The following is a 26,468-nucleotide window of genomic DNA, read 5'->3' as shown; positions in this document are numbered from 1 at the left end:
CTGATATTTATTGAATTCAAAAGTAAACAAGCAGTTTTCTTCATTCACACACACCCTGTCTGGGGTCTTTAGGCCCTTCTAGTGTCCTATTACTGTATCAAAAAATCTGTCTCAAATTTCTTTTGCTTGTTTTTAAAAAAACCCAGCCTATCTATAAGAATACGCCATCTCTTTCCTGTGATTTCTGTTCCCATGAAAGTACTGTTTTGTTTTTATTTATTTGAAACTAGCTGTACCCAGCCACGCGTTGCTGTGGCTCAGTCTGGTAAAAGCTTTTACGTCCAACAGATGGCGCTGTTTTTCAAAAAAAGCATGTTTTTACCTGTCACAGGTGACATCTATATAATATAGGTATATAAAAACACGTGCATATTCGAATGCAACGTTGTATCAAAATTTCAAAGCAATCAGTGAAGAACTTTCGGAGATTTAAGATTTTGAACAAACGAACATTTACATTTTTATTTATATAATTATATTATATGAATTTTGCTATAAGACCTATAGCAAAAATAATATTTCAACTATTAAGTCAAATATTTCAAATTTGTCTGATCCCTTAGTTTATTTAAAATTTTCTTGGATTAAATTCTAATCTAACTTTTTGCCATTAACGTTATATATTTAAATCTTTAAATTGTTAATTTTTCCCTTTCTGGAGTAAAGGATCACTCATCAGGAAGTTTTTCCAAACTTGTTGTTTGGAAGATCTCTTTTAATTTTAAAAGTTATATTCCAAAAGTGAGGTTTGATGAACCTGGTGTTGGTATAGGGGGCTCTGCTGCAATTGGGAGCTTAATGATTTTCCTTGTCTCCTAGCTCTTCTTCCAAGGAGCAGATATGTGGAACACAAGTAGGTGATCTCTCATACTTGGCTGCAGAGATTCATCGCCGTCCCTCAGTCTTGGCTGCAGTGCATTGCTCCTTCGAAGATGTGTTAGCTTGCCATTCCTTATCCCTGGAAGTCAATATTTTAGTAGTGAGAATCTCCCCCTGAGATGTGTAGTTCAAAAATATGTTAAATAAATAAATAAACAAACAAACAAATAAACAAACAAATAAATAAATAAATACCTAACATTTGGCTCCAACTTTTCCCTCATGGCAATGTTTTCATGCCTACGCATCTATACTTACAACCTTGCAGAAATGCTTGATAACATAAACATTTACATTAGTGCTTTATGTAACCCAATTAATTATCCTGCCAAAAACTGTTCTGATAAAATCTGTCCTGGTAACTAACAATTTCTCAGGGTCTGAAGCGTGTAACTTTATTGCATTTGGCAAAACAAACAAAGTGTAGTAGCCAGATAGTTTAGAATGAGCTGTTCTACAATTTTCCCAATCTGGTGACCTCCAGATGGGTTGAATATCACTCTACCATCCTCAGCCATCATAGCTACAGTAGTGGTTGTGTTGCCTTAGCAGGATGAAGTCATAGTCCCATTGAGCTGGAAAGCTGAAAATTGGAGAACGTGTTTTAGACTGCTGTTCTGTGGTAATCTAGTTGGGCATATATTCGTAAATAAACCAGATTGTGGCACCCAAGTATGTGTCAACACACTGTATACACCAGCTTATCTAAAACAGTGAGTATGTTGGGAATAAAGCTGCTGTAGCTGATCCTGTGCAATGGCATATTGGGCAAAGGGTGCTAAAAACAGATATACAATCCTTATCAGTAGTAGGAAACCTTGCATGCAACAAACAGCACAACAGATTGGTAGTTAAGTTTACACAACTTCTAGATTAAAAAGTATTATAAGAAATTCTCAACTAAGGCGTGCTCCGAACCTTACAAATGTCATTAAAAGAAATAAAACACAATGAAATAATCAAATTAAGTAATGTATTTTCATTAAGAAACTGAGATATTTTTAGTATACCAAATAAGTAAAATATTTCAAAAGCAATTGAAAAGTATTAGTTTGGTATCTGAACTAGTGATTGACTTTTGGAGATAAAACACATAAAACTAGAGTCCCAATTGAGAAGACTTGTGGAAATTGATAAATAACAGTACTTTAATACCTTGAACTAGGCACAGAAGTGTGATCCCAGGAAAAAAAAGTGCAGTTTCCAAGAGTTGCATATACCTTGCTGGCGAAAGCACTTAACTATTTAAATGCAATTGTCGCGACCCCATCGACAACCTGGTGGCAGCAACGGGCACCAGCTCTGCCAACCTCTTTCTAAAGAGGGGTAAGAGAACATCCCTCGCCTGCAGAAGGTCCTCGTTTCCGTCTCAGCATCATATACAGTGCACGTATTATATCGGTCAGCGAAGGGAAAAAATGTTGGCCTACCCCATCTATACTACAAAAAACCGAAGGATCCTTTAACTCAGTGTTTCTCAACCTTGACAATTTTAAGGCATGTGGACTTCAACTCCCAGAATTCCACAGCCAGCATTGCTGGCTGTGGAATTCTGGGAATTCAAGTCCACATGCCTTAAAATTGTCAAGGTTGAGAAACACTGCTTAACTGCAGCAGATACAGAAAGCAGCTCCTTGCCAACACTAAAATGTCGTTTAAATTTGTGCAGCTATATTACTACAATATATTGCAAAATATTATATGTATTCTACTGCATTTATTTAGGGAGGTATTTCCCCCTTCTTAAGAGTGTGCAATCTGTATGTTTCGATATTAATCGAAATATTGTTATTTAGCTCCTGCGAGAAACGCCCGAACATAAAAGAGGCTCGAGGTTCGGTGCAGAGAGAAGGGCGGGGTAATCCTGCAATTTTAGACGTTGATTTCCTGAAGAGGCGCCTGTTCTTAAATTTCATTGGCTGGTCGGTTTGTCATTCCCGTAAATTCTTGCAGGCACTGGTAAATCCCATAGCTGAACTCTCGGGAAACGAGAATATTTTCCTCCCTTCTCCGGAATGTTCCCTCTTCCTTATATTTCTAAATCTGTATCGTCTTATCTTTCCGAGATCATCCCCCCAAAATCCCCTTTTATTTTTCTCAAAACCCATAGTGCTGGGCTTTTTAATCCTCTTTCAGACGCTCCACACTCCCGCGCCCGTTATTACTTCTGAGCTCAAAGCGAGTAATAACTTCCCCCGCCCCATTTGCTTTATAAAACCAGGACAGGTGGAAAGAACTGTCTATTGCTCCTTTCCGCGGTCCTATTGGTGGAAGACGGAAAGGTGGGGTTAATATTCCCGCCCCTCTCAGGTTTTCCTTCCTCAATCGCCGCGCCTCGGGGACGCGAGTGCCTTAATCTCCTTGGCTTTGCTCTGTGAACGGAGGCATATAGAGGGGGCGGGACCAGGATCCGGTGCCTTGGCGAAAGCTGAATCCCTATTGGAGAATGTGGCCAGGTAGGAGGGAACCGAGAGGCAGAGGCCCGGATCCTAATTGGCCAGTCGGAGCAAAGGATGTGGAGCAGAGGGCGGAGTTCGCTGCCCATCAATAGGGGAGTGAATTGGGATTGCCGCGGGAGGCGGTGGCGGCGGCGGCGGCGCCGGTGGTTCCGGTGGTTGGTCTTTTTCCGCCGCTGTCCGCAGCAGCTCCGGCTCCTCCATGGCCGCTGCGGTCACTGGCGCGGTTCTCTCTACCGGGCCGGTAGTGGGGGAGGCGGTGGTCGTGGAGGTCAGGCCCGGTGGCTTAGGACCCCCGCCTCCTTGAGGAGAAGGAGCCGAAATGGCAACGCCGGCCGCGCAGGTAGGACGGCGAGGGCGCTAGGCTTCCCCCCCCCCCCCACCTTCCCTCCCTGCTTCTCCTAGCTGACTAGCGCAGGAATCCCTTGCTGCAAAGAAGGCGAAAGGCTTCCTTTCTTCAGCCGCCGTTTGCTGTCCATCCCTTCTCTTCCCGGTGGAGAAAATCTCCTTCGGGGAGCCGGGTCTCCTTCTGCCCGTTAACTCTTGCCCTGCTTTCAGCCCGGGGGTAGGGCCCCGGTTTGTCTCGGAGGGGGGGGGGTATTTGGCCTGCCCGGATTGGGACCTCCCGATTGTCTATATAGGTTTCCACGCCTTACTTGGGAGTTTTCCTTGGGGAAAAAAAAAAGGCAGGCTTTTTTCTCCCAGTATGTCATTTTCCCACCCCGAAGAAGGGACAAGCCGGGTTCTGCCGAATCCAGTAATTCCCCAATCCTCAAGAGGGGGCCTCGGCCACCCCCAAAGGAGGGATTTCTCATTTCCTGCTCTCTGCCAACTCAGGAATGGTAGCATTCCCCCCCCCCCCNAAAGGAAGGGAGATCAGGGATAACCCTGATCTCTGGGGGCAGTTCATTCCAGAGGGTGGGAGCTCCCACAGAGAAGGCCCTCCCCCTTGGGGTCGCCAGCCGGCACTGTCTGGCTGACGGCACCCTGAGGAGACCCACTCTATGGGAGCGTACCGGTCAATGGGAGGTACTCTGCGGCAGGAGGCGGTCTCGAAGATATTGATCCGAGGTTTAAGCCTGTTTGTGGAAAATAAGATTATCTTAGTATTTTACCTCTAATATTCAGGTCCTTGAATAGGAAGCATAAGCAAAAAGGTGCTATTATGCTTATATCCTGCTTGGGATATATTTGGACATACCATTGGTCTCTAACCTTTGGTTGGATCTAACATGAAGGTTTTTACATTCCTCCATGGAATACCCTGTGTGGATCAACACAAGTTCAGATGGATTAAGAACCTTTTTTTTTTTTTAACCTAAAAATGTTTGGCATTTACAATTTTTTATATTTAGTATTGCAATTTTAGTTCCTTTTGTTTTCCTTTGAAATGAGTGGACAGAGGAATCTTCTCTCCTATCCAAGAATAGTGAAAGCTATCTTCTTTATTAAGATTTTATTGTTGACAACTTTTAGGAAATGTTATTGGGTTTGTGTAGGTAAGAGAAGATGAACTCTCATCAAGCAGCCAAATTCTTACGTCTAATGGGAGAAAAATATCACTTCTTGAATTCTGTAGGCTAAAATTGCGGCAATTTTTTGGATCTGAAGAAATATTTTGATTTTAGTCTTTCTATTAAATTCAGTTTCAAAGGTTTTGTGAGCACTAATTTTAGGTTGGTGTTACACTCAAAATAGATGCTTATACATTGTCTAGTTATTAATATTTTTACTGAAATTAGTTTTAGGAAACAAAATAGAAGAAATACAAGACATTGTTCTCTTGATACAATTTTTGTACAACATATTACCAACTCCTTTTTGTTGATAGATTACCACACACATTTGACTAGTGTTAATGTCAATAATTTGTGCAAAATGATCAATACAGAGAAGTTTATTTGCTATAGTTATTTTTTTCCCCAAATGAGAAATCATAGTTTGAAAGAGTTTGATTGAATCCTTTAAAAGGATGGTTAGAAATTGGGTTCAGGAATTGGCAGCATGTTATTGAACTTGACTGGAGAAAGTGAAGCAGGGACGGGTCTGGTTAATACTTGTATGTAGTGGGCTATGAAGTTTTTTAAAAAACCCAGAGATGAAGGCTCGACGTTTCTATTGGTTTGACATAAGATTATGCACAACATGTCTGTAATGTGTCAAACTGTAGCCACATTTCATAGTTGAGCATGCCTTTGATTCTGGAGAGCTTCATTTGGGAATAATAATAGCATAAGAGGACCAAATGTAAACATAAAATAATTCTACCTTATATTTTACTGTTGTTCTTGCTGTTTCTTGCTACAAGTGACAACATGGCTAATCTACAGTTAAGCATTTGTCCGAACACACAAACTATATCTGGCCATTTTTAACCGTGGTATGTTATGATGGCCTCTGTATTTTGTAATGGTTGAAAACAGTGTTTATAAACCATGCTGTTTCAAGTTTTACTAGGTGAAGATGATTGGTAGTATATTTTAATAAATTAATTTATAAAAAAGTTTCAGCTCAATTGAAATAAATGGTGTTGTACGTGCATGGTCTAATATATGAATATTCGTTTAAATAGAGACGCATGTGAAAATGAAACTTATTACGTATCTAAATACTAACAGTTGATTTTGGAAATGTTAAATTGTAATATCTTCTATTCAATCTTTGTATAAAGATTCAAGCAGCTTTCATGGCTGAAAATAGGATGTGAATTGCTTTGTTCCTGTACTAATTCATTTCTCAGAGATTCTTTATCCACAACCAGATCTATTGATTATAGATTTGCAGCTTTAGATGGAAAGTCATAAAAATATTCAAGTTGTAAACTGAACTTGAAAAGTTTTTTGAAAAGAGCAACCCACTCTTACATTACTACCAGGAAAACATCATAATCATGCCCAGAAAGTTACAGAAGTTGAGCGTAACCTGAAGGATACTTAAACTTTTTAACAGAAATTGAACATTGAGGTACCCTACCATCAAAGACTAGCAGGAATCTTTCTAATATTAATAGACATTTGCTTTTAGCTAGTTGAAGCCCAAACAAAGGGGAACTGTTTCCAAACAAAGTCTGTCAAAAGAAAGAAGAATTAATCTATTCATGGGTATAGACTTTTGTTCAGTGGCATACACTGAAAAAAACAACCATTGAAAAGAATTATAATTCTGGTTGCTGGACATGGTTAACTATCTGTAAACATCTTTGTCAGATGGTTACCAATGTAGTGGATGATTATTGAAAACAATCATAGATCAGGATGTCTTCACCTCTATTTTACTTAGAAATCCTAAGCTTAGCTTAGCTTAGTAGAATTGTCTTATATCTGAGCTAGTTAGGATGTAAACCAGAGTTTCTTAACCTTTCTGTATTCACAGATCCTTTTGAGAATCTAATGAAAGCTGTGGACACACATACATCTTCAGGAAAATACAAATAAATTTATATGCACAATTTATGTTAAACTGTAAATAAATGGTATTTCCTTGCCACGTTAACTTTAAGTACCCATAACTATAAAATGATATTAGTTTGGCATTAAAAAAAATCAGTGAGCTTTTGAAAAATCTATAGTTTTTCTTTAATATTCACATTGACTTGATTGAGTAACAAATGTTCATAATGGCTGACTACTTTTTCTTTAACTTTTATTAGCAGGAAACAATTTAAGACATCATAACATGGCAGTGATAATTATATATCTAGTGTATTCTATATTTTGGAGTAAAACAATGCCTTAATAATTTAATTAAACCTAAATACAAAATTTCCCCAAATATGTTTTTCAAAGTAATGGGAAAGAAATTGAAAAAAAAAAAAGAATGGTTTTGTTTATGTTGCTGTTGTTTTGCATCTGGTTCATAACCTCTCTGAAGATCATTCATGGTTTCTCAATAGTCCATGCACCCAATTTAAGAACTGCTGGTGTAAAAAACATTGCTTTCTAGCCTCTGCTATAATTCACTAGTGTAAGAGTGAATGATTACTTGGAATCTGTCTTCACAAATACTTAAAATTTAATATTTAACCTGTTTATTACTGAATTCAGGAGTTTTAGAATCATGGCTCAATTTGAACTGAAAATGAGATCAGAGATCTTTTGTGAAGCATGATATGTCTCTGATAAACAAGCATTTTAGAAAAAAAAATTCCAATTCCACAATACCGCATATAAAATGCGAGGTTTTATTTCCAATATTGACCATATGCTTCCTATATTGTCGTTCATTTTTTCTGTTACTTGTCTGAAGTCTCACTAGTCTAAAAACATCAGCTGAATAGAAATTGGTTCCAATTCATCTCTATTTTATTATTAGATTTTTATCTCACATTTTTATATATAGCCAAAGATAGTGAACATACTCAATACTCCTGCATCTTGTTCCCCTATAGAAACAGCACTTTGAGATAGATTGGGCTGAGAGAGAGTGTCTGGCCCAAAGTCACCCTGTTGGCTTCATAGTCTTTATGAATTAAGAAGAAAATGCCTGCTTTTCAATAACTTTAAGGAAGAAATGTTTTATATGGTGATCCACCATAGTCACAATTGTTACATGACTATTTGTAATTAAATAGTATTAGTATTTGAATTGGACTTCTGTTACAAAATAACTTAACATTACAGCTTGGGGATATGATTATTTAGTCTAGTACAACAAAATTAATGTTGTTCAATACTATTATTTAAATTATGCTTACATGGAACATAAAAAAGGAAATCAAATCCCCACATACTCTAATTGCTTAATAATGGCAAAACAAAATCCAAATCCACAGGCTCAAAACGCACATTCAAAATCCATTGTGTAATATTGTAGACCTTGTTTATGATTCTCAAGTGCTTCACTGAAATCTGCTGAAAACAGGGCTATAAGAGGACGAGATCTTATGCATATGAAGTTTATCTTTTTCAATCGTAAGACCTTCATACTATTTTTTTTTTATCCTTCATTTTTTCACTGGAGTTGCTCTTAACTGAGCAGTACAGTTGAGCAAATATTGGATCTTGGATTTGTTTTATAAATTTTACTTTTTGGATTTCACACAAATACCATGATAAACAGCAGTTTTGTTGTGTCATAATTAGATCAGAAAGGACTGACTAATGTTAATGAAAATTTTCTCTATTAGTCAGACTTCTTGTCTAGCCACAAAATGATTTCACTGTTTGGGAGCCAGCAAGCCCGTTCTGGTTTCTCCTGGATGCTCCAAGAAAATGTAGATATATACTGGTATTAAAGATTGAATTGTATAAAAGAGGAATGCAATGAAAGCCTGATACGGATATATTTCCCTATTTCCTCTAATGAGGATTCCTCTAATCCTCTGCTCTAATATTAATAATACACAAAAATTAAGTATACAAATGCTTATAACAACACCAGTCCTCACATACTTTACTTTTTACTTCCTTGATATAATAGAAAAGAACCTCTTTGCATGGGAGACAGTTTTAAGAAATGTAAACATCTGACTCTAGTGGCTAGTTCTAACTCTGTTCTAGTGTGAAAGAGTGTCAGTGGTATGTACTGGTTTTTTACTTCTGGAAGTGATTGTATCAAAGATTTTTAGAGAGAAATTCAAGGTGTTGTCAGCGATAATAAAATGACTATAGATAATTTGTTGGCATTGATTTTTTTTCTTGTCCTAATTTTGTGACTCAAAATCTACAAACTGTGAACAACTATTGTGAAATGAAACAGTATTAAAAACTGAATATGTAGATTTCTTGAAGAAAGGTCACTAATACAGGTCATGTATAAAGAGATAAATATATTTATTTCTTGGTTTTAATGCAACAAGGAGCCCCTTGAACGGAATGTTGCAAAATGCAGCTCTTATAGTCAGGTTTGTATATATTGGAACAATGATACATATTTTTTTTGGCATTTGATCTGTCAGCAGATCATTTTTTTCATTTTTTTCCCCAAGTGCAGGGTTTGTTTTGAGGGATCAGCCAAATATTCATTCATTGGTTGCAACAGGATTTGACGGACTGGCTTGTTGCCCAAGCCTGATGTCATAGGCTGTGTGAAAGTGACTGGCCCAAAGTCACCCTGCGAGCTTTTATGCTTAAGGCAGGACTAAAACTCAGTTTCCTAGTTTCTAGCCTTAATCACTAGACCAATAGCTCTCTAGATTATACATTACATTAAATTAAGAATTTACATTACCAACATTAAAATGTAGATTCAGTTTACTTAATTCAACCAAATATATAGAAGATAAAAAGAATGCATAAGGGTACAGGAGCAAGCTTTGAAATGGAAAAAGAGAAAGGCGTTGAAAAATAGACAATCATGAAGTTAAGTCTAAACATAGAGGCACACTTTTGTAGCACCTCTAATACTATTTGTGACCTAAGGTCCAAGTTCCAGAGACAGATTTTGTCATCTTAAATTTAAGATATTTAACACAAAAGTTTTCTACATGGGCATTTCATTAGAAAGAGGTGTTGTGAGTAAATTTGGGAGTCCTTGTATAGTTCACATGCCATTGGCTCTGCAGATCAAGAAAAGCATGGACATGTCTCATAGGATACTATCAGATTTACCTTGCATAACTGCAGAGGGTAAGACATTTAAACAGATTCAAGAAAAGTCACTTTGGTGCCTTGAGAACAAATCACTAAAAATAGGATAGGATGAAAATTTTAGTTGGATTTCTGATTGCACAACAGCAATGTAATTGTTTACCAGTATTCTACGGACATGTTTTATAAAGTCTTTGACTTTTGTATATATAACAGATGCCATAAGAAATGAAAAAAGGCTGCAACCTTTGATTTTGATTCCAGCAAAACTTCATGCCTGGAGTGATGTTGATCATACAGAGCTAAGAGGGCTAGACCTTATGGACAATATATCAGCTTAAGTCACTTAAGACAATCTGCTTTGTAAGATTGTGGCTTCTAGAGAAATAAATACTTTATAATAAATCTTTCATTCATTTATTTTCAGAGATGTTTTGTGTTAAATGTCCTTAAGCATTTCAACCAATCTTAAGAAAACTGTTTTTGTGTAGTTTTCATATCTGAAAATAAAGCCTTTGATCTAAGACTGAAATTTCTAGCTTTTTCCAGTCTGTCATTTGGGATGGGCTCAAAGACAAATTCAAGATCAATAAAGGCAGCATGAAAGGCCTCATGACGATTGGCACAGTATTTTTCTGAATTCTGTTGAAATTCAGGCAGTGGTCAATTTTAGACTTGCCAGTTCCAACACTAACAGGTTCGTGGATTTTTCTTAGACCGCCCCCCCAGCCAACTGCAAAACAAACATGTAGCAGATTAATGAAATGATAATTGCTGAGGTCTTCACAGAAACCTTTATTATACCTGGGAACTGGTAATAGTAATTGACAGACTTTTGAAATTACAGCAAGGAATCAATGGCAGAAAAAAGGCTGCTAAAATTAGTGCCCATCAGTGAATGTTAATTTTGAAAAGTTCAGCAGGAATATCATCCCATCTGATAGCTTTGTCTAATTTAACGTGTGCCTCTAATTTTTTAAATTCTATCATTACGATGGAGGCCAGACTGGGAGATTAAGGGTACTAGGTTCTAGGTTGAGACCTACTTTTGAAACTAAAAGGGTTTGAAACAGCAATTGCCAATTCACTGGAGGAAAATGATAGATTTAACCAAGAAGCTTCATTTTTTGTCTTTTTGACTACAGTCTGCCAACAACTGCATTTCTCAGTTGTCACTGTTCTTCATTTGATTTTAATTTACATGATTTGTATCCTATCCCTTTGCCCCTAAACATTCTTTATAATAAAAACAACAAAATTAGACAGGAGGGTGGAATTAGGTTGATCTGAAATACCTTATAAAAGTGTAAGTTCTGCAGAAAGGCAGTTTGATAAGGCCCTATACATTCTATACAGCAGCTTAGCAGACTCAATAAAAACTATTGACTCTTTATATTAAAATTATTTGAATTTTTTCCCTAAGCATTTGCCCTGTGCCACAGTTAATTGAGTTTTGTAATGCAAAATTTCACTATATATCTCTTTATTGTTTATTAACAAAGGAAGAGATCACAAGGAACAATGTAAACTAATAAACATCAAAAATAAATAAAACAATAAACAATTATCTAGTGTCACGTATATCTTCTATGTTTTCAGTTTCCTCTAGACCATAGCAATTTTACTTATATCTCTGTACTGCCAAGAATATATCTCAAGTTGTTAACATTCAGAAATCTACTCAAAAGCAATATGAATCACCAGACAACAATTCTCTATTTGGGATCCACAATGTTTTTTTTTCCAAAGGAGATTTAATTACTGCCTGCCTCAAAACACCTAGCATAATGATATGGGACATTACGTTTTCCTGAACCCCCCTGCCAATCCCTTTTTGCTACAGTACCTATAGTCAGTTAAACAGATTGCATATTGAGATTATAAATTATGAAATGTATTGATTCAAGCATTTTGTTCTGCTTAGATTGTTCTGCTAAGTGTGATTGGACACACAAGGAATTTGTCTCTGGTGCATAAGCTCTCCGTGTACATGACCGGCATTGTAAGCCCTGATGATGTCGACAGATGCCGACGAAAGCTAGGCATTTTTATTAGGTGTTTTTATTATTAAATTATTCTATTGCATTCCCTGGTGCTCACGTTTGTTTATTGATATATATATATATATATATCCATATCACCAAACAAATAAATCTCGACCACCAGGAAAATCCAAACTAGAAAACATTTTAATAAAACTGAGCTTTCATCGGAAACTTCCGACATCATCAGGGTTCTTAAAGCTAATAAATGGGAACGACCTATAAGATGACCCAGCGCCTGCATCCGGCTCCTGGACCGTGTCATTGGTCCCTGCTGATTAAGCTGCGTTCTTGGCTTATCCTTAACATTAGCATCCAACCCTTTCCTGTTTCTCCTCCGTATACTCTCATTGACTCCCTCGTCATCAGTTCTCGGGCTGAGCGGAAACCTCCCTTTCCTTTTTTGGATGATCATTGTCTCTATGCCCGTCCTCCCCTCTTTCATTTTGTTCTTCTCGCTGAGGGTCTTAGGATGCAGGTCATTCGATCCCTCCTTACCCCTACCACATACTCTATCCAGGCTCCAATTAACTCCCCCCTGGAGTTACTGTAATGGATAGAGTATGTGGTAGGGGTAAGGAGGGATCGAATGACCTGCATCCTAAGACCCTCAGCGAGAAGAACAAAGTGAAAGAGGGGAGGACGGGCATAGAGACAATGATCATCCAAAAAAGGAAAGGGAGGTTTCCGCTCAGCCTGAGAACTGATGACGAGGGAGTCAATGAGAGTCATTGCGTCATTCACTAATTCTCTATAAATCCATTTAGTTGTCAGGTGCTATTGAATCATGGGCCACCATTTGATGTTTGTATAGACAAAAGTTTACCATCTCAATCTATCCATAGCAACAATTGGTAAATCTTCCAAGGATATTATTTCTCTGAATCTTCTCCATCTACCATGTCTGTAATCTTTTCCTTTCTTCCATCAATCCTGCCAAGTGTAATTTTTTTTCCTAGTCCATTATCTTTTTGCCTCACATGCCCCATATATGTTGAGTTTCTCCTTGCTGATCATTGCCTCAAGGGGGCACTTTTATTTCCTCCAGGACCTGTTGATTCTTGTAGTCCATGGCACTTTTAATAGCTATTGCCAAATACATAGTTAAGAGATACCTTTTTTCTCTTGCTTGTTTCTCAGTATCAGATATTTAAGGCAATACATTACACTGAAAAAAAATTGCTTTAAATAGTTCATTTTTTGTTTTCTTTAGAATACCTGGCAGGTCTTGTCTAAGTTTATAATTGCTTTTCTTTTAAAGTTTAATCAGTTTTCTGTTTAGCCTCAACATTGTTTATCTGTTCTGGTACCAAAAAAAAACTTTTTTTTAAAAAATGCAGTAACATCAGTTGTATGAGAAAACACTTGGCTACTGTATTTCTTTGACAGCTTTTAGAATAAATGCGTTGTTGCATTGAAATTATAATTTATAAAAATCAAAAGATAATAGAAGGTTCTGGGGTATAAAATTAGAGATTACTGTTCATGATTTGAGCAGAATTCAAAAAAGTAGAAGATGTTTTAAGTATAAACTAATTAATGTTTATTAAAATAATGCTTCTTTTAACATCATTGAGAGTCGGTGGTGTAATGGTTCAGGTATTATCAGTGGGAGACCAGCCCCATGTGACTTTTAGGCCATGAAAACTCACTATGCATTTTGGGCAACCTGCTCCACAGAATAGTTATGGAAAATTATTGGAGGTATGGGAATTATTTATACCAACATGAAGGAAAAGCAGAATAGTAATCAGTGTTTAAAAATACTGTTGTGTGGATTTATTTTTTTCAGACATCCTCACCATCAAATGTTTATATACATCATTTTATCTTTATATAGAAAAATAAAAGATAATTTTTCATCATATCTTATATCAAAACTATTGATAGTTGTTCCAGACTACTAGATTTATATCCTTAAGTCTAAGGATTTACGGGAGTTATGAAGTAAATGTTCTCTGTATTTATGTGTTAGGAAGTTGGCCTCTTAATAACAGTTGTGTGACTGAACAGGAATAATACCGAATGCTAAATTTCAATAAATTTATGTGCTATGAGTAAGATCAGGGGTCCCCAAACCCTGGTGCTGGCCACAGCCCATTGGAATCTGGGCCACGGAAGTGGTGGATGAGCATGCATGAAACTGCATTTGTGAAAGCGGTATGCGCGCACAAAACCATCCCCTCCCCCCCGCTGCCAGTACGCCGAGCAGGAAAGGTTGGGGATCACTAAGTTAGATAACCTAGTCTGCATTTTTTTCTGCAGACGCAAAGTCAAAGTGGTGCTTAGCAACTGCCCCTTACCGTGGCAGCCATCTATTTGGAGAGGCCCTCAACCCTTACCTAGTGGAGAACAGAGACAAACGTAAGACGCTCACACACCTTACCAGACGAGCAGACAGAAGGTCTAACTCGTACTCCCGCAGGCAGTCCTTTCGTCCAGGGACCGGGTTGGAGTGGTCTCAGCCTCCCCATTCCTTTCCTCCTAGACCTGATCGTCAACCAGAGCGTTCCGCCCCTAAGTCCAGGCAACAATTCCAGGCCAAGCGGCCCTTTCGAGGCACGGGAGGCCGCCCATTCAGAAGACCTTCAAGTCCCCTTGCTTCTTTCTTTGTACTTTTTTGGTAGAGCAGTATACCTGCAAGTACAGGACAGTGGCTGGATGTCAGTGTGGTGATACTGGGCAACTAAGGAAATGTTTAACAAAGGAACAGATTTCTCTAAAACTAAGAGAGCTAAGCATCTAAAAGGCATTGTAAAATGTAAGGGTACTGTTTTGAGTTACCTAAAGCAGAATCACTCTGCATGACACATAGCGAAAGCCACCAAATGACCAACCAATTCAACAAAACAAATAAGGTAAACACCAAGTAAAATTAATTATTTACAAGACTTGAACAAGTCAAAAAGTCTGTGTTCATTTATTTATTTAGCAAATGTATATAGCTGTCTACCCAGAAAAGTCTGGATGATGAACAGAAACAGAAGAACAATCAAATGGTAGAAATCTATTAAAAAGCAACTGGGTCAAGGCCACCCCAAAAAATCACATATATATCAAATGTAGCCATAGCCATGCCAGTAGCGCATTAACATTCTGACCATAAGGCCTAGGAAGAAGAAATCAGGTCTTCACAGCCCTCTGGAAGGCCAACAAGGTTGAGATTTTCTGTATCTCATTAGGTTGGTCCATGAGGAAAGCACCCTGACAGAGAAGGCATGCTTCCTGGGGTCCACCAGGTGATACTGCTTCACCATCCGGAGCATATCTAGTCTGCCTTATCTGATAGGATGGGCCGAAACAATTTGGAAACAATGGTTTCACAAAGTAGTGCTTGGCAGATTTCTTCAAACAAGCATTCTGCATCAAAACTCCACAACAGAAGAAGCTTTTTTCACTTTGATTAAAGTCAGGAGAGTATGAAACAGAGCTGTGAAAGACAAATGTAATCTACGTTTATGATGTGGTCCGTTTAGCTGTCTTAGTTTCAAGCAGCAGCAGTATCTCCAAATTGCTCCTGTTGTTCTTGTATAATTTTCAATTATAATTTTATTGATCTAGTATTTATATTATATTATTATATTATATTATATTATATTATATTATATTATTATATTATATTATATTATATTATATTATATTATATTATATTATATTATATTATATTATATTATATTTATTATATTATTATATTATATTATATTATATTATATTATATTATATTATATTATATTATATTATATTATTATAATATTATTATATATTATTATATATTATTATATTATATTATATTATATTATATTATATTATATTATATTATATTATATTATATTATATTATATTATATTAATTATATATTAGAAACTGGTTTTTACTTTTATTAATTTTTTAGTTTAATGCTACAAGCAGAAAGTGACTATATGGACTATATTGAAGAAGACTTGTAGAATATTCATAATATTAATTTTGCTGAAAAATACAATGAGTTATTCTGAGTGTTTGGTAAGGATAAAATTTGTGACTTACATTCAAATTATAGAGGCTTGTCTTTGGAAAAGCAGTTTACTTCCTCTGAATTTTACAATTTTTGCAGCCAAATGTTTCTAAGGATTAATGGGAAAATCCAAATGATTATCTGAAAAGAAATGCTTCTTCACAAAATAAATGTAAAAAGAAAGACAGAACCCTTGGTTATCAGTTATATTGTTTCTTTCTTATTTGCTCCGTAATAGCAATTCAGTCTTGAACTACAAAGATTATGATCCAATCTTGTGAACAGCTTATTTTGGCATCAATTGTAAAGTAGAAGGGAGAAAACTACTGCTGTTTTATGTACTCTGTTATCTTTTACAGGTGATTCCTTAACTTTCCTGATCACTGTCTCAGAATACTTTCTAAATGAACATTCCTGTGACTCTCAAATTGCTGGAGATGGCAAGTCCAGCGGTCAGCCCTGACTCTTCTTCCCATGAAGCACTTTCTTCTGTCAACTCCATGCCTGCATGTTCCCCTACTTCCGACTCCGAGAACTTGAGCCCGGATGAGTTGGAGCTCTTAGCCAAGTTGGAAGAACAAAACAGGTAGGACGTTCTGAAGTTCTAGTACTGCTCTGATACTGACTGAAAGCCAGAGGATATAAATAGTTTAATGTTTAAATGTTTGCCAGATGTTCCAGTTTTACTGGATGGCCCCTGTAAACACACAGTTAAATACAGTATTTCTTGAAGGATTAATGTACAAATACTAAATAGATACTACCCAATGGGAGACAATCATAGATAACAAAAAGTTCTGATTCTTCCCTCTACTCTATCTGAAAATATTGTTATTGGGCATAAAAAAAATATCGGCTTCAATATCAACAATCCTTATTCTACTCGGCCTTACTTTCTTTTGGGCTCTGAAGTAAGTGCTAGGATTTACTTTCGGGGAGGGATTACTTTTTGCCGGTACCAGTAGGCTGTGGGGCGGGGCTTGTGCATGGGGTGGAGAAGCTAAGCAGTGGTAAGAGTGTGGTGGCGAACCAGGTACGGTACTGATGCGGGCGGGGTGCATCCCTGTGCCAGACCAGCCCCTGCAGCCTCGGGGCGGCATACTGGGCGGCAGGGGAAAGGCACCGAGGTGGGGACAGCCAGCTGACCAAAGCGGCAGGTGGAGCGCCGGAGGCTTGGGGAGGGAGGGTGGTAAAGGGCAGGTGGGGCGTGTGCCCAGGCCAGGCCAGCCCCTGCAGCCCCGGGACGGCCATGCTGGATGGCGGCGGGAAGGATGCCGAGGTTGGGGTGACCAGGCTGACCAAACCAGCAGGTGGAGTGCCGGAGGCTCGGAGAGGGAAGATGGCGAAGCGAGCAGGTGTCCTGCCATCAGCACCCATGCCGGCTGCCCCTTCCCTGTGGAGCTGGAGAGCTTGCCACACCCCCACCCAGATGCCCTGACTTCCCCCAGTAATTGCATTTCTTTCCTTACCTTACTTCCAGCCCCATGCCATTTCTCCTTCACGATCCACTGCCAAGGAAACAAAAGTTTGTGGGGGGGGGGGAAAGGTCAATTCCAACTTCTCGCAAAAAAAATCTCACGAGGTTGGAATTGATTGATTGACTTCCCCCCCCCCCACAAACTTCTTTTGTTTCCGTGCACGTGGTAGCGAGGAGGAGAAACAGCATAGGGGTGGAAGTCAGATAAGAAAGAAATGCAATTCCTGAGGGAAGCGAGGGCATCTGGGTGGTGGTGGGCAAGCTCTCCAGCTCCACAAGGAAGGGGCAGCCGGCATGGGTGCTGATGGCAGGAGCCCGCCCACTTCCCCATCCTCCCTCCCCAAGCCTCTGGCGCTCCACCTGCCACTTTGGTCCTGGGCTGCCACCTCCCCACTCACTTCTCAAACAGGCCTCCCATCTGCAAAGGCGGCCTCTCTGGATCCCCGGGGCAAAGTCTCCCCGCTCCGGCCGGAGGAGCGTCGACCTGGCTGCCCCCACCTCGGCACCCTTTCCGCCACCGCCCAGGACGGGACTGCAGGGGCTGGTCTGGCATGGGAAGGGCACGTGACCTGCCTGCCCACTTACCTTACTGGTAGGACTGCCGCAGCCAGGCCTTCCACGCCATTGCCATTGCTCACAGCAGGACGCCGCATGGTGCTTCTGGCCAGTCCAAAGCACCAGATGGCGTCCTGCTGCGAGCAACGGCAACGGCGTGGGAGGCCTGGCTGCGGCAGTCCTACCAGTAAGGTAAGCCGGTGCAGGGTGTGTGGAGCAGCGTCACCACCACCCTGTCCCCATCCTCACCCCAAACTAGGGCTTACTTTTGAGGGGGGCTTATATTATGCCCACCCCTGAAAATCAAACTGGGGCTCCCTTTGGGGGGGGTTACTTTTGGGAAAACATGGTAGGTATCTTTTTCTTGGATAAGTTATTTTACCATACATCTTAAGTAATATTGGATGGCTAACAAACAATGCGTTAAAACCCATATTAATAAAGAAAACAATATAAAATAGTGTGAAATGCCATTAAAAACAAGAATGATCATCATATTATAATCAAGGCATCTTAAAATGGCTCAGAAACCAACAGTTATATTAATGTCCTGGTTGTAAAGCCTAAGGAAACAGCCTTCATAGGCCTCCAAAAAGCCAATAGAGTTGAGATTGTTGCATCCCAAGGCCAGGAGCCACAACAGAGGAGATAAATGTCTAACTCAGTGGTTCTCAACCTTTTTAATGCTGCGACCCCAACCGGTCGTAAGTCGAGGACTAAACCGGTCATAAGTCGAGGACTAAACCAGTCGTACGTTGAGGACTAAACCGGTCATAAGTCGAGGACTACCCAACCGGTCGTAAGTCGAGGACTTTCCCTGCCTGGGAGCGCCGCACATGCGTGGTTCCGCCCCCTGCGCCGGCCGAGGCGTAGCTGGCAAGCGGCAGAGACGGAGCAGGCCGACCACCAGCTGGCCCAGCCCAAGGGAGGTAAGGCACCCGCCGGAAAAGGGGAAAAAATGGCGGACAAAAAAAATGGCGGACAGCCTTGCTTGGCAACCCCCGTGAAATGGTCGATTGACCCCAAATGGGGTCCCGACCCACAGGTTGAGAACCACTGGTCTAACTGCCCTCAGACATTGTCTCAGAGAGTGGACCTGGAGCAGCCCCTCCCCCAGCAGATCTGATAGGCAGGGCTGCCACAAGCAGGTATTCAAGTTGTACATATGCCAACAAATTTAAGTTTTAAAAGCCAGTTCACTCTGAACGCCAACCGCACGTGCTTGCTTATGTCAAAATGAATATTGTAGAAGCAGTAGAGATTAAAAGAGAGGGGAGACAGATGAATTCAACTTCTGTTCCCTGAGTAGAAAGATACTGAAAACTTCAAGGATGACATATGTGGGAGAGAATGAGGAACATGAGGGCATATATCTCTCAAGCAATGATGTGTGTACCAGCAGGGGTGCTAGAGAATGGGCTTGTTTGCCAGGGAGATGATAACAAAGTAGCAAGCTAGATGTGCTGCTGTTGAATCAGACTTCCTTTCTTTCCTCCTTGCTCTTCATCCCTCTAGTCTAGTCCCTCAAGACTCCTCCTTTTTTCCCAAATTACTCTTGCCTGGGCCTAGCATGTTGGTTCCCTTCTCTCCTCCTCTCCAGTTCTTGGTATTCTCGGTATTCTCTCTCCTTCAAAGTTGGAGCCACTTATTGCCCTCTGTGGCTATGTCCAGAGTGACTGCTCAATGTGTCTATTGGTGAAAAAGAGTAGAAAAATGGATTACACCAAAGGATAATATAGACTCCTTTACCCAGAATTCAGTAGGTGTTCCTAGGAATCCCTCTATTAAACATTTACAGTATTTTGTTGCTGAATGAATAGTATATTCAAAGCACTATTTTGCCTTTTGGGCACAGTTAAAAACTTTTTGAACAAAGGTGCTTTACAGTCAGCAGTGGCTCTGCTAGTAAGATGGGCTGAAACCTTTGGAGATAAGCAGTAACCTGGCCATGTCTCGTGTAGGGTTGTAAAGGTGATAACCATATCTTGAATTGCACCCAGGAGCCAGGGCAACATATGTAGCAGTGATATTATATTGGTGAATATTGATGTGCCTAAAATTGTATATACCACTGCATAACTTTAAATTGTGCAGCAGCTCTTTCTAGGGAGTGCTACCCGATCCAGAACCAAAGATGGAAGTTCTGCAGTTCCAAGGGACCCATAAACCCACAGTCATTCAGTCTTGCTAAGATTGAGTTGCAGCCTGTTCTTTCCAGCCAGTCTTTCACTGCCTCCAGCACTGGATTAAAAACCTTGATGGCAATACTTCTATAGCGTGGACCAGATATATATGAATATCATCAATTCTGAGGATACCTCACCCCATGGCAATAGATAATTTCACTTAGTGGCTTTGTGTAAATGATGAATAGGAACAGAGAGAGTTGAGCCCTGTGGCACCCCACATATCAAAGGTCCAGGACTAGACCTCTCCTTTCCCCATCTATACCAACTTGAACTGACTTCCAAAGGAGAACCACTGCAGAACTCTTCCCCACCCTTTTCAGTTTCCTGAGCCAGTGCAGAATAATACCCCAATCAATGGCATTGTCAATACTTAAAGCTTCCAAGAGAATCAGAAAGGATCAGGATGGATCCCCATTCCCTCATTAGCCATCTAGTATGATCAATGCCATCTGAGTAATATAGCCTGACCTGAAAAACCCAACTGGATAGATTCAAGTACTCTACTTCCTAAAAAGGGAAGGTTGGATACAAGGAGGTCTTCTTGAGGAAGACATAGATCACTGCTTCTTTCAGAACAAATGGAACCATTCCCCCCCTCCAATGTTTCTGTCAGTTCCACAGGACTTCTCCAGCCAGAGTTCACCTCTAAGCAAACTTGAGTAACTTGATCATTCAGATGTGTAGAATAATACTTAAGTGATCTCACAAGGGCTCCTTTGGCCCCTCCTTACCAGGAAGGAACTAGTTATCCAACAGGGCTGCTGCTCAGCTCTCTGCAGATTCAGTAGGAACAAAGGAATAAAGCTTTTCCACTTTTAATGGTACAAGGCAAACCATGTTATCATCTGCTTGGTTGGATTCAATCTTTGCTCAAGGTATGTCTTGTGTCCTTTCATCTCCTGGAGTACTTCTGAAAACCAAGGAGTACTTCAGGGACCAAAACCACAGGGACTCCACAGATGTCATCCAATTTAAGGCTGTTGTTGCTCCCTCATTCAAGGCTACACCGAAGGTCATGCAACCAAGCTTCAACAAAACCAGGACATTTCCTCTGGAATGCTTGCATATTAATCAGTTGCCTGGAACAAATCAAATCAAACAGGCCCTCCGTTTGTACAGTGGTGAATAGCTGCAGCGAATCCCCAAGGCTAAAGGAGAGTTGTAGCTAGTAAGGAAGATGACCTCGATGAAGGTATGCAGAAATCATTAGCTAGGCAAAAGAGGCTGAAATATTTTAAGTTCAGAGCAACAAGGTAGTATTTGTAAGTGGCTAAGGCAGACATTTTCCTAATTCAGGGTACAGCATATTCAGACTTGGAAGATTCTATTATTATACCCAGTCTCAATAGAAGTTTTCTTGGTCTGGGCTACTTAGTGAGGCTGACAGGAGTGATTTATCCATGGTCCTGATATCAACATCACATAATATCAGATCAGATTGCGGCTGCTATGGGACAAAAATTGGACTTAGTCTGTATGCTGCCGGAGATTCAGTAGCTGCACCTCAATCTCATCTCTGGTACTATACCTGCAATCCAGAATGGCATATTTTAGAGAGAGAACATCCCCACCCACCCACTGACGTTCAGCTAAGTTTTGGTAACACATACCAGGTCGGCCCTCCCATTTAAAACCAGCAATTTCATTTAGTGATTAACTTTAATCATATAGAACAATCTCTGTGTAGGGAAAGAACATTCTTATTAATGATTAAAAGTCATTTTACAGTCTCCTTGAGCTTTCTATTGTGTTCAGCTTCAATTCCTCCAGAATATCAAAAGATAGCCAGAGGTGCAATTTGGGAATATTTCAGAAAGGATTGACTATTTCTCATTCACAAAATCAAATGTTACGTGTTCCAAAGAAGTTAAATGTTTTTCCTTGTATCAATTATTGTAATTCACATGAGATAGATGTTAAAGAATAAATGCTAAATCAGACATGAAAGGAATGGGGATGGATGGATGAATGCCTACCTATTTCTTAATATTTTGTTTTACATTTTGTATATTAGTGTTGCTCAAGCTCCTTCCAAACTAAGGATAGAATTTGGCTTAGATAGATCCAGATCCAGTTCTGAGTCAGCTATTAGTGGGAATCCTAGTTTGAGTTCGCCTTCAGTTAATTAGTATGGCTGGATTTGACAGTTGCTTAAAACATGTAAAAGAGTATACATTCCTTCGGTTAGCTTATTTCTGTTAATAACTTATTTGATTGCTATATGACCATGTAGCAAAGTAACATCAAATGCTTTATTGTACTGAAAAATCTTATATAATGAAAGTTGTAAGAATCTGAATAATCAAATTCATATTGCTGTGAATAAGATTACTTACTGAAGTATAGTACTGTACATATTGTTCTTGACTATAAATGTACAACATTTGGCTAAAAGGTGAAAATCCTTTCAGACTGGTATATGGTACAACCTTGTACAAAATGGAATTGAAAACGATTGGTAAAAAATAACTGAGTTCTGTTTGCTTTAATTTTATTTATTCAATTTCTTTCAGCCAAGTGACTCTGAATGACTTAGAATTCTAAAACTATAAAACCATTAAAAACAATAAAATAATAAAAACAACCAAAATAAATATATACAACAGCCAAGATATTAATCAGCTAACAATAAAGCAAAAAAAATAAAATAAATAGGGCCCTTAATTTTCCTGTATTGTTTCCATTCAGTTTCCCTTCATCTGAATTGGTAAAACCAGAATGCATTCTAAAGATAGAAAGATTTCTCTATATCCTTGATTTTAAATATATGCTAAAATTCTTTTACAACTAAGAAGTATGCCATGTTCTGTCATATTCTCTCTATTCTGGGCCTCAAACAGAATAATTTGCATAAATTACAAATTTATGCATGTATCCTTCCATTCCTCTTCAGAGATGGAAGAGTTTCTGATGAATATGCAACATTACAGGAGAATGTTCAACATGTTGATTGACAATCTTAATCTCTACAAGTGTGATAATGCCTCTTAGTTGAAATGTTTGAAGAAGCTTGTTTATGTGGAAGTTTCATTATGCTCTAGAGCATTTGTTGCATTCTAACCTAGTTATGTAACTGGTAAGGAGACAACTTTTTTTTTTTTTTACATTTTTCAAGGCTTTTGGAAGCTGATTCAAAGTCATTACGCTCTATGAATGGCTCACGAAGGAATAGTGGGTCGTCTTTGGTATCCAGTTCTTCTGCATCATCCAATCTGAGCCATCTTGAAGAGGATACCTGGATCTTATGGGGAAGGATTGTCAATGAATGGGAAGAATGGCGGAAAAGAAAAGAGAAGTTACTCAAGGTGAGGAAAGTAATTGCCTCTCTGGTGGTAGACGTGTTTTTATATGATTTAGTAGACATGTAGACATGTCTCCATTTGTTATATTTGGTATACTTGCATCTTATCCAATAATTACTTTTTTGATTGTATATTTCTGCATTATAGTTATGGACTTGGACAAGCAAGGCAGTGAGAAACAAAGTTCTTTTTATGTAAGAATAAAGTGTCTTACTTGAATACTGGCTCTTTACAACAAATGCATGTAAAATAGTGATGCAAGAACTCTTTAAAGCTTAGGGCAGAAACCAGAGGAGAAATAAATTGTTTTCTAAAAGCCAGTTGGTTAAGGTATTGAATGTTTATTTTGTGGATTCAAATATTCCAGAAGAACTTCGGGATAAATATGAAAACCTTAATTTGGAGACTCCTTATTAAGATAATTTCTTGATGTAATTTTGGATGCAATAACAGTATTGTACCCAGTATTCCTCTTAGTTTATGTCGAGGGTTTAAAATTGACCATATCCATTTATAGAAATGTGTGTTTGTGAACCAGCTTTGCATAATATTACAAGAGTATCTTGTCTTTTTTCCTCCATTGCTTAGGAACTCATAAGGAAAGGCATCCCTCACCATTTCCGAGCAATTGTTTGGCAGCTTTTGTGCAGTGCCACAGACATGCCTGTGAAGAATCAATACTCAGAATTGCTGAAAATGTCTTCTCCTTGTGAAAAGTTAATCAGAAGAGACATTGCCAGAACATACCCGGAACATGAGTTCTTCAAGGGGCAAGACAGTCTGGGCCAGGAGGTTCTCTTCAATGTTATGAAGGCAAGTTTAAGACAATACTTTTTCCCCCCAAAATTACATATATTCCTTTATATGTAATAGAGGTCTATTTCATGAAATTAACTTCAGCATCTCAACTTAAAATCAAATGAGTTTTTGTTATCTAGAATGTCAGCTTTCTTCATTTAACATCTCAGTTGATGTTTATAATATTTCTTGGTTGATAATTATCCTTGCAGATCATACTAAAACTGCTTTGCAGGCTAATTGTATTGGAATTTAATTGGAAAAAATAGTTTATGCTAATAAATTATTTTTCCTTGTAAGACTGTATATGCAGGGAAGATCAAATTGTTGTATAACAACTACAAATGAGCAGATTTGTCTCTTTGATATTTCTTTTGCAGCCTCTGACGTACTATAAAATTAGTCTTTTCAAAAGAAGAGCCCTCCAAGAGTGCTGGAACTTAAATTCCCAGAATCCCCTCCCAGTGTGTCCCTTGCCTTTTTTTTTAATTAATAAGCCTGATGAAAATTTCTAAAGGCCTATCACTCTCCCATTTCATTTTGATTTTATATATTCACAGTTAGATAATTAATGAGTTGAGTGGTTTCTATGAATGAAATAGCTCACTCCTCTCTGATTTTTCATAACAACTGGGCTAAGAGAGGGCAGGTGGCCCAGAGTCACCCAATGGCCTTCTCTGGTGGTGGGGACACACACACACACACACAAACACACACACACACACAGTCCTATTTGTTTTAGTGAAACTCTTTCCATGGTCTCTGTCACATTTCCTTTTTACTAGTTGCTCTTCCCCATGTGATTCTTGAATTTTCATGGCAATATTTCATTTACACCTCAATGTATAACTAATTCCATGAGCTTCAACAACATTCACACTGTATAACTGGTGCTGGTTACCATTGAAAATTAAGTCACCTCCCCTTTGATTACAGTTATTTAGAATATCCAGAACTTTTCTTTCTTTGTTGTGACTAATGTATGCATATATTCAATCTGTCTGTGAATGTTTACAGTCTCCTCTATTACCACAATTATTTTTTCTTTCGTTCCTCTCTTTATCATTGTCTCTTATGAGCAATAGTAGTATTGTAGGTTTCTCATACTAAATCAGTATAAGTAGTCTAGGACAGGGCTTTTCAACTGGTGGTACGCGACCCCCCCCCCTAGACAAGTATAGCGGGGGAGTGGAATGAGCTGAAGTGACCCAAGCCTGAGGGAGAGACAGCTGGACCTGCAGGACTGTCTGGGCTCAGTAGAAGCCCCAAGAGCGCTGCAGGGCTCCAGCTGATTGGCGCTTCCGTAGCTGGAGGTGAACTGAAGAGAAAAGGAGGGGGGAGGAAAGGATATAAAAAGAGATGGTTTTGGTGGGAAAGGGGACGGAGAAGGAACTGTGGAAGGAGAACTCAGTAGGCAGGGAAAGAAGCTGTTGTTTAAAGAAAAGGTCCCCTGGTTAGTTTTCTCCAGCCAGGAGAATGCAATCAGCACTGATGAAATGAAAAGCCGGGAGATGAGCATGTCGGAAAGGAGGTTGTTTATTTAGTTCTGGGTCAGCTGGCAGCTTGATTGGGTTACCATAAGGATTTTTGTGCAGTTTTTACAGCATTTTGTAATGCAGGGGCTCGGTTTGTGTGCTTTGGTTATTGGAATATTTAAATCTGTTTCACAAAGGCTAGCAATGAGTCCAAAGTGTTGGCTTCCGTAGGTTTAATCCCTTTAAACAAATGTAATTAGTTTACCCCCTTGAGTTTGGTTTATGGCTTTTAGCAAGTTTTCTTTGTAGGTAAACAGGCTTAATTTAAGGTTATTGTTTTTTGCAATTGCCAGAGCCTTTCAGGCTTGGGTTGCAACATTGTGACACACCTGAGGCAGCTTAAAGAAAAAAACACCGGAGTTTAGTGTTTCTTTATTTTGGGAGGCTTTTGTGAGCCTTTCTTGCTTTGTGCTTGATTCCTGTGTCTTTAAGGGTACAGTGAAGAGACTGGGTGTGTGTGTGTGTGTTTGCATTCTTACCACACTGTGGAAGGAGAGAAGAGGGAGAGAGGAAGAGGGGCTGACCAGCCACCTGGTAGTGGTGCATATTAATAAATACAGATAAATTCATCATACATTTGTCAGTGCAAAGGGAAAGTGATTCAGCAAAGGAACTGCCACCGAAGAAATTAAAGCTGGTATTTTTTCCTTTTTTTCTACTGTTTCTAACATTTTATTAGATTATAGAATAAAATACAAAAATACAAAAGCAAAT

At 39.0% G+C, this 26,468-nt stretch overlaps 1 protein-coding gene across 2 annotated transcripts in view; it reads left to right on the top strand.

The window, feature by feature from the left end:
* Positions 1 to 16,277: 16,277 nt before the first annotated feature.
* The window catches only part of EVI5L (ecotropic viral integration site 5 like), a 39,993-nt gene continuing 29,802 nt past the window's right edge, over positions 16,278 to 26,468 (top strand). For both annotated transcript variants that reach the window (XM_015818315.1, XM_015818314.1), the window contains exons 1-3: positions 16,278 to 16,484; positions 23,235 to 23,424; positions 24,010 to 24,234. In XM_015818315.1, coding sequence (XP_015673801.1) covers positions 16,303 to 16,484; positions 23,235 to 23,424; positions 24,010 to 24,234 — 597 coding nt within the window. In that variant the 5' untranslated portion in view covers positions 16,278 to 16,302. The remainder of the gene's footprint in view (positions 16,485 to 23,234; positions 23,425 to 24,009; positions 24,235 to 26,468) is intronic.

Source organism: Protobothrops mucrosquamatus, unplaced genomic scaffold (genome assembly GCF_001527695.2).
Source record: "Protobothrops mucrosquamatus isolate PMUCROS unplaced genomic scaffold, P.Mucros_1.0 scaffold716, whole genome shotgun sequence".
In the NCBI taxonomy this organism is placed as follows: domain Eukaryota; kingdom Metazoa; phylum Chordata; class Lepidosauria; order Squamata; family Viperidae; genus Protobothrops; species Protobothrops mucrosquamatus.
Note: the sequence above shows the minus strand (reverse complement) of the source record. Positions and strands in the feature narration are given on the sequence as shown.